The following is an 8,540-nucleotide window of genomic DNA, read 5'->3' on the forward strand; positions in this document are numbered from 1 at the left end:
TTAAAATCATATGTCTTATCAATGTTATCAGCTCCTAGCAATGCCAATACAATTTCGACCTAGAACGACCTTCTGTTTCTCACTTTTACTGCTTACAAGATCCTGCAGTCCTTTAATGTCGTTTCTCGTCTGGGATCAGATATCTGAAATCACTCCAGATTACACTGTAGTGTCCGTGCGAACTCGCAAACTGACCCTAGATCAGCTCAGCGACCAATAAGAACAGACACAGCGCTTTCCAATGGGTAGCCACAGCACCGCCTTTACAAAATACCTCCGTGTATAATTACGCCATCATTGATTTATCATTTTTATTATCGTTATTTTACTAACACTTCAACTATTACATTGTAATAAGTATTTTTTAACTTACATAAAAGGACAAGTATGTCAAATTATAAAAAAAGAAAACAGGCAAACTCTATAAACCCCCTGCGGACTGTGTACTTTTCTCTCAGCGCTGGAGCGGTCCTGCTAGAGCTAGCCTAATCCAGGTCTTTTCGTACATTTTTGGGAGATTTTATTTCATCTCATTGGTCACGATGCTGAGCACGGTCAGCCGGCAACTCAGAAGCCACCCTGCCGTAAGTGAACGATGATTTCGGGAGGATTTATCTGGTAAAAGACGGCGGCAAGGAGGAGTTGTAGAAACGCTACCGCTAGCCTGTTAGCGTCCCTGCTGCGGAATGCTAGACATGCCACCAGTCTAGATGTGTATACCTCTGAATAAACGTGAACTAATTAGTCCCAAAATACGTATTGATTAAATTACAGGAAATTTTAAAACGGCGATTCCCAGGCCTGGAAAATTAATGTTATTAAAATAGTACAATTGTATGGAAATATTTCCTCTAAATGTTTTCGTCGATTAAAATCGCTCTTTTTAGTGCAATCTCAAAATTATTTCGTAAAGATAGAGAAACCAGAATAAATACCAATGAAATGCTTTGTGAAGCTAACGAGTGTTCATATTGGGCTGCCACAATTACACGAACATTTCAAAAGTGTCAAACCAGTCGCAGCTGTCACTCAAGTAAACACTTTACCGCTGTGTTGTGCGTGCCACATTTATTTATTGCGAAGCTTTATGCAAGTAATTAGGTGAATTGTACATTTGATTTAAATTAAATGACTTTAAAACGAGTTTTATTGTATGTGCGCATTTAACACGAGGAGGCCTTCGTGTCACGTGACAGCCCTGGCTTTCTGGAGCTCAAGGACGAGCGTGTTGAACTAAAGGGCACGTTACTGCTCTTGTCTTTGGTTTCTTAATATTTCTTTGTTAGTTGGCGCCATGTTTTAATTTCATGGTCCACATCTTCTGAACTTCTGTTCTGAAGACTGTGAACTGATTATATTTGCATGTGAAGTTTTGAAGCTGTGGGAAGTTTTAGGAGGAACTCTGATTTGCTATATTATAGTTATGTAAGGCTTTTGTGCTTCGTTAAGCTACATTTGTGAACAGTTTTATGTAACCGTAATGTCAGTCATTACTGTATAATCTGGGTTTGTGGTTCTCAACTGGAGGTCTGTATTTTTGGAAATGTTATTTGCTTATGTGCAATAAATAATATTTTGGGTTGCGAGTTGATATACAATAAAATTGACGTTCTGAAGCAAAATCGATTGCGAACCACCATACTAGATGGCCATCAACCATGATTTCGAAGTTTATTACATCACCTTCAAGTCATTTGACTTGCTTTATATTTGTTTTTTTGTTCCCCTCTCATCGTAGTTGATCCCACTGTTGATTTTCATTGGCGGTGGATGCACCATGTCTCTGACATATCTGGCTCGCCTGGCCTTGCGTAACCCAGATGTCTGGTAAGTATCTGTTCTGCGGTAGATACAAATTCTGTCTCTCACAATAGAGAGGGCCTCTATTAATCAATTAATAAAGGCCTGGTGCCTTTTTTTAAGTGAGGAACGATTGTTATTGAGATTGATGAATCTGATTTGTGATAATTCATACCTTGACCCAAACAGTTGGGAGAGAACAACAGTGCTGCTCAGATGTTCATGCCATCGTTGTATTTAGTTTTATCATGCATGCCTCATTCATTTCTGCACTCATTTGCTTCATCCACAGCTGGGACAAAAAGAACAACCCAGAGCCCTGGAATAAACTGGGGCCCAATGATCAGTACAAGGTATGATACATGTGCATGATCATTTAAACCAGGGATCCTCAGATCTGGCCCACGAAATCCACTTTCCTGCAGAGTTTAGCTCTTACACTAATCAAACACACCTGAGCATGCTAATCAATGTCTTAAGGATGGTTAAGGCTAGATGGTATACAGCTTCGTCTACTGGGCATGCGCACATCAATATAGTGTATTTTTTGTCACACTGCACAACAATAATGACTATTTTTGCATTATTGTAAGGGGTAGGTGTAGACGTTAATAAAACAAAATCTAATAGGTAGAAAACTTAATTTATTATTAGCTTCCAGTTTTATCTGTATCCCTTCTTGCCACAAACCTTAAAGGGGTCCTATTATGCTTTTTTACAAAGTCTTGATTATGTTTTGGGGGTGTACTAGAACATGCTCTCATGCTTGGTGGTTCGAAAAACGCATTATTTTTCACATAATTTATATTATTAAAATACCTTTCTTCCCAGGCTGGCACAAACGGCTCGATTAGTTCCGGCTTTGATGAAGGTCCGCCTTCCAAAAAACAAAATGTGTTGTGATTGGTTAGCTTTCCCAGTGCACACTGAACAAGAAGCGCAGCATCGCGCCACGTCTTTAAAATTCAAATACTTTATTTTCTATGAGTGTAGGCACACCGGCGGCGCCGTTCGGCGTCTGTCTGCGGCGCCCAGCTACGTCGTGTTATACTTGTAAGAATTGTTCTAGACATGCCGAAAATTTGAAGCTACAGCACAGCAGCTCTTCTTCTTCGTTTTCTCTGATGCACTAACTCTGCAGCAGCACTTCTTCTTCGTCGTCTCGTCTGATGCACTCACTCAACCAAGCGTTCTAACCACAACCTCGCCCCTCCCCACCCCCCAACCATTCGAATTTCTGTAGGCGGGAATTCTTTGTAATGATATTCCAATGAGCCACTTTGTGATATCACAAAGCCCAGAAAACAAACGCTGTAGTCCAAACGAGCCATTCGTTGTAGTTCTTGAAAAAAATGAAATATCTCCCTTTGGAGTGGACTTTGAGATTTGTAACTTTCTAGATCTTTTTTTATGCCCAAACATACACACTACACACTGACTAAAATTAAAAAAGTCAAAAAGAATAATAGGACCCCTTTAAAGGATGATTAGAATATCTCAGGTAGGTGAGTTTGATCAGGGTTGGCGCTAAACTCTGCAGCGCATTGGCCCTCTAGGGCAAGATTTGAGGATCCTTGATTTAAACCCTGTTTTCAGAATGTATATCGCTTCTAAGTGAATTGGATTCTCTGATTTATTTTGTTCCATGTATTTAAAGTAATGTTCTGGGTTCTATCCAAGTTCTGTCAACAGCATCTGTGGAATCGAAACATAATTTGGACTCATCCTTCAGTTTGAAACTATTGCATTTACACTAAAGTACTTTGAATGGAAGCCTATTGAACCAGCCACTGAATGACTCTTTGCTTACAAATTTTTAAAGTGATAGAACATGACTGTGCCACAGTAATGACATTCAAAAGTAGGCACGAGAAAACTAAGCTTTTCAATAATGACAGAATTCAGAAACATGGTGTGTGCCTATTGTTTTATGGAAAACATTTAACAAAGCTATACAGTAATAATCACTAGTATTATTAATTTACAATATTTTTATGTAATTTTATTTAAAATGTGTACATTAGTATATACAAAAATATTGCTACTATAGCAATATTACTGTTGTAAAGTGAAATGTAGTAATGTGAATTTTTTTTTCTTTTATATGTTACAACAGTAGAATTGCAATACTACTATTCATGGCTGTCTTAACATGACTGTGCCACAGTAATGACATTCAAAAGTAGGCACGAGAAAACTAAGCTTTTCAATAATGACAGAATTCAGAAACATGGTGTGTGCCTATTGTTTTATGGAAAACATTTAACAAAGCTATACAGTAATAATCACTAGTATTATTAATTTACAATATTTTTATGTAATTTTATTTAAAATGTGTACATTAGTATATACAAAAATATTGCTACTATAGCAATATTACTGTTGTAAAGTGAAATGTAGTAATGTGAATTTTTTTTTTCTTTTATATGTTACAACAGTAGAATTGCAATACTACTATTCATGGCTGTCTTCATTTTTTGCTTTCATTCGTTAAACCATTTTCTAAACGTTTCTAAACGATCTCCATTTACAAGATGGTTGGGTTGGCCTGACCTGAACTTAGAACAGATGCCAATCCACACATTTACTGTGAAATGAACTGCTAAAAACAGATTTTATTCACTGCTGCAGTTTACTTTGAAACGCACTCCTCGTTAGACTATAAGTACACATTATTAAATTGGGAGTTTTCATTTTGGATCCTGTATACAATGCTTCATGATCTTCGATCAGGTAACTCACAAAACATTGAGCCTAAATTTTTCACATTTGTGCACAGTAATTTGGTTAGAGTATAGAGCTATTGGCATAAACTTAAAAAAAAAAAAAAAAAACCTTTCAATTTTTATTGGGGGGAAAAAAAACTCCTTTATATGACCAGGTAAACCTGCTGAATGTATGTTTTAAGCTATTTTACAGCTCAGACAACGCATTTTTGTACTGAAGGACTATATTCTCGGCTTTTAGATACTGTGGAATTCCTTACCTTGACCATTTTAACGGTCTTTCTTTAAGCATGATTTTGACTTTTTTTATGAACTGAGGGACAAGTCAAAGTTATAGTCTGTGGTAATTGGTAAAACTTTTGCTTTGATTCAGAATGTTCTTTAAATATGATGATAAAGCACTCTTCAAGATGTTTTTGGCATCCAGCATGCATCAGTAGTTTTAAGTTTGCAAGCTAACTGACCAGTGTATGTGGTGTTAGTACAGCGCTTAAACCTGCCATTGTTGCCGGAGCGCCTAAGGGGATCCTATTAAAAGATGTGACTGTAGGACCGTATCAAGACCTAATCTCAGATCTTAATGAGTTTAATTCATTAAGCGCTCCATAAGCTCATTTTATGTGTTCTGTTGGTATAAATCTAATCATGCTCATGTCTTAATGTGAATTTGATGTGGAGTCGAGTTCAAGTTCAATACTTAAAACAGGCAGTAGAGATAATGGGTTTTGCAGAGTGCATGTTGTTAAACTGCTTATTTTGTATTCTCAGTTTTCTGTTCTTTTTCAAGTTCTACGCAGTGAGCACGGACTACAGCAAGCTGAAGAAGGACCGTCCTGACTTCTAAACGAATCCAGAAGCCCAGTGCTGGACCAAAGGTTTAAAAACAAACTAAAGATCAACAGGACGTCCGCACACTTGTCCTCAACAGCCCTTGTTCCTAATTTATGCAAAGATACTAAATTGCACTTGTCTTTGCTTTCCTGGATCCCTTTTTAACATCTATGATGTCTTGTATTTTCTCTGAAGTCTTTGTAGTCAGAAACGATTAATAAAGGGTTTTCTCCCACATACAGTGAAAAACTGTTCATGTGTCATGATTATTTTGGTGTTTATACCAATGTTTCTGAGACCAGGTCTTTGTTCACACTGCACACAAACCTGATTTAGTTTTCATGTCTGATTTTACTGTTCGTATTGGTATTTTGCAAAGCGAAAACATTGCGTCTGATACTTTTGCTGTTGCTTATTTTCAACTTAAAATTTTTTTTTTTTTACAGTAACTAGGATTGTTGATATAGTTACATTTGATGATTTCTGACGTTCGAAACAGTTATGGAGTTGGGAAAAGAGAAAATCTTGATTGTGTGGTTTAAAGGGGTGATCGGATGCCAATTTTCCACAAGTTGAAATGATTCTTTAGGGTCTTAATGAAAAGTCTATAACATACTTTGGTTAAAATTTCACAATGGTAGTGTAAAAAAACACCCTTTTTACCCTGTTAAAATCAGCTCTGTTTTCAGCATGCCGTTCTAGTATGTGTTGATTTAAATGCTAATGAGCTCTGCTGACCCCGCCCCTCTCCCGTGGGGTGACGAGCAGACTGTAAACTTCAGCCGCGAAACTGGCTACCTAGCACATATTAGGAAAGGCGATTTGCAAAGATTCATAAAAAAACCCTTATACTCACTTCTTCTGTAGATGAAGCTAGTGATGGAAAGTCTGGTTCTTTTCCGTGAACCAGTTCTTTCGGACAGTTTGTTTCAATGAACCAGTTAAAGAAAACCGGTCCATTGGTTCTTTTACGCCCTAAAGTAATGACTTAATGATATCAAGTCTATCGTCCCGGGCCGGGATGAAAATACATATTCAAATATATAAAGTCTGTAATCATAACTTCAGTCAGTTAAAACATCATAATCATGATCTGAAAAGTTTACAATTAAGTTTTGCTATTAGGCACCCAAATACAGTCACAGGCAGTGATGTGCATACGAGGATTTAAGTCTTGAAGATATAAAGCAGGGCTGTCCAAACTCGGTCCTGGAGGGCCGGTATCCAGAAGAGATTAGCTCTAACCGCAATTAAACACACCTGAACCAGATAATCAAGCTCTCACTAGGCATACTAGAAACTTAAAGGCAGGTGTGTTGAGGCAAGTTGTAGCTAAACTCTGCAGGACACCGGCCCTCCAGGACCGAGTTTGGGCACCCCTGGTATAAAGTAAACAAATTAGTTGTCATCCGCGAAGAAACCATAATCCACTTACTATACATAATCTATAGTGATTTATTTGTTATTAAATACACCTCGGTTTACCCGCGCTCATAGCATTAGCACAGATTGAGTTGTCCAAAAAAACAGGTCGGTTCAGACGTGCTGTGTCTGTAGGTCGTAGGCAATCATGTACTGTTCGGTAGCTTCATGCTGAATCACGCATCGCGCAGTATCATCAGCTCATTGGTTCTCAAATCGGATGTGTCCGAAAGAACGGTTCTCCACAGTATTGTGAGGAGGGGCTGCACAGAGATAACGGTGTTAAGCAGCAGTATAACACATAAGATGATGATGGTACACCAATCGAATTAGACATTGAATGGCAGGAGCTGCACTGAGTACAGGGCAGACAACAGAAACAATAACATATAGGGCTGCGCAGAGTAATTACTGTGCAAGGCTGCAAACACACATGAATAGAGGTAGCATAAACGTGAAACAGTCATTCACCGGCAGCACTTGGGAGGCTAAGGACTGAGCGTCCAGCTTGTAAAACCTGGCGAAGGTATTCTGAGAAGACCAGCCGGCTGCAAAGCATATATCCTGAATAGACATACCTCTCGACCACGGCCAGGAGGAGGCAATAGCTCTTGTCGAGTGGGCCCTAATGTGCAAAGGACATTCCAAACCTTGGCTTGTATAACAGCCGTGTTAGCGTCCTTTTTGACATGGCCAGGCCCTTCGCACAACCACCGTAGCACACTAAAAACTGGTCAGATTGCCAAAAGCTGGCCGAACGGTCAATGAAAATCCTCAAAGCCCTGACGGGGCACACCGAAATCTGAGCGTCCGCATCACGCGAGGTCGGTGATTCAGAAGACAGGGCAGACAGTGAAACAGTCTGCGCACTGAAGGGGGTAGATAGTGATTTAGGCACATAGCTTGGTCTCGGCCGGAGAGTGACAGTGCAGTCACCAGGTCCGAAGCGAATACAATCGCTGTCCATTGCAGTTTGAGAGATAGCTCCTTCATAGCAATGGATGCTAAAGGCTCGAATGATGGGTGTGAAAGAGCTCTTAACACCACCTCTAGGTCCCAGGGTGAAACTGAAGGCGGACGCGGGGAATGCAACCTCCTCGCCCCCTTAAGAACACTCACCACCAGCGCGTGCCTACCGATTGATTGCCCACCCAGCGGGGAACGAAACGAGGCAATAGCGGCCAGTGTTGATGATAGACATCCATTATCAAGCCTGTACTGTAGAAAACGCAGAACATCCGACACAGAGCAAGCAGCCGGGTCGATATGAACATCACGGCACCACAAACACTCCCCATTTTAGAGCATAGAAATATCTTGTGGAGGGCGCCCGCACCTCAGAGAGCGTATCAAGCACATGAGAATGCCCGGTCAGCTCCTCTGATATCCCCGAAGCAGCCACACATAATGGCTCAATAACTCCAGGTTGGGGTGCCACACCGAGCCACTTGTTTGAGATGGCAGATTTCGACTCGGTGGAGATGCGCGCTTGCCTCTCTCGGGAGCGCTCGGTGGCCATTTTGTGAACACATACGGCCTGGCTGCTGGCCAGTGCGATGTCAGAATGTCCCCTTCCAGCCGGGAGTGAGACCGGGAGAAGAAGCGCATTCTCACTCGTGGCGAACAGATCCACCTCCGTTCTCCCGTAGTGGGTCCAAATCATCTGAACCGACTCGGGATGCAGCCTCCACTCTCCTTGAGGAATCCCCTTCCTCAAAATCATTTCTGCCCCTCGGTTCAGGAGACCAGGGATGTGCGCTG

General features: G+C 40.4%; 1 protein-coding gene across 2 annotated transcripts; it reads left to right on the forward strand.

The window, feature by feature from the left end:
- The first annotated feature begins 439 nt into the window (after positions 1–439).
- Positions 440–5,606, forward strand: ndufa4a (NDUFA4 mitochondrial complex associated a). Of its 2 annotated transcripts, XM_016279708.1 has the most exons (5): positions 440–584; positions 1,739–1,827; positions 2,093–2,153; positions 5,314–5,387; positions 5,489–5,606. In XM_016279708.1, exons 1-4 carry the CDS (start codon positions 543–545, stop codon positions 5,368–5,370), a joined length of 249 nt encoding a protein of 82 aa, XP_016135194.1. In that variant the 5' UTR covers positions 440–542; the 3' UTR covers positions 5,371–5,387; positions 5,489–5,606. The 2 variants fall into 2 exon arrangements, with proteins under 2 accessions (XP_016135194.1, XP_016135193.1); XM_016279707.1 differs by having other exon boundaries at positions 441–584; positions 5,314–5,606.
- The last annotated feature ends 2,934 nt before the right edge of the window (positions 5,607–8,540 follow it).

This window comes from Sinocyclocheilus grahami, unplaced genomic scaffold (assembly GCF_001515645.1).
Source record: "Sinocyclocheilus grahami isolate Dianchi unplaced genomic scaffold, SAMN03320097.WGS_v1.1 scaffold133.1, whole genome shotgun sequence".
NCBI classification, from domain to species: Eukaryota; Metazoa; Chordata; class Actinopteri; order Cypriniformes; family Cyprinidae; genus Sinocyclocheilus; species Sinocyclocheilus grahami.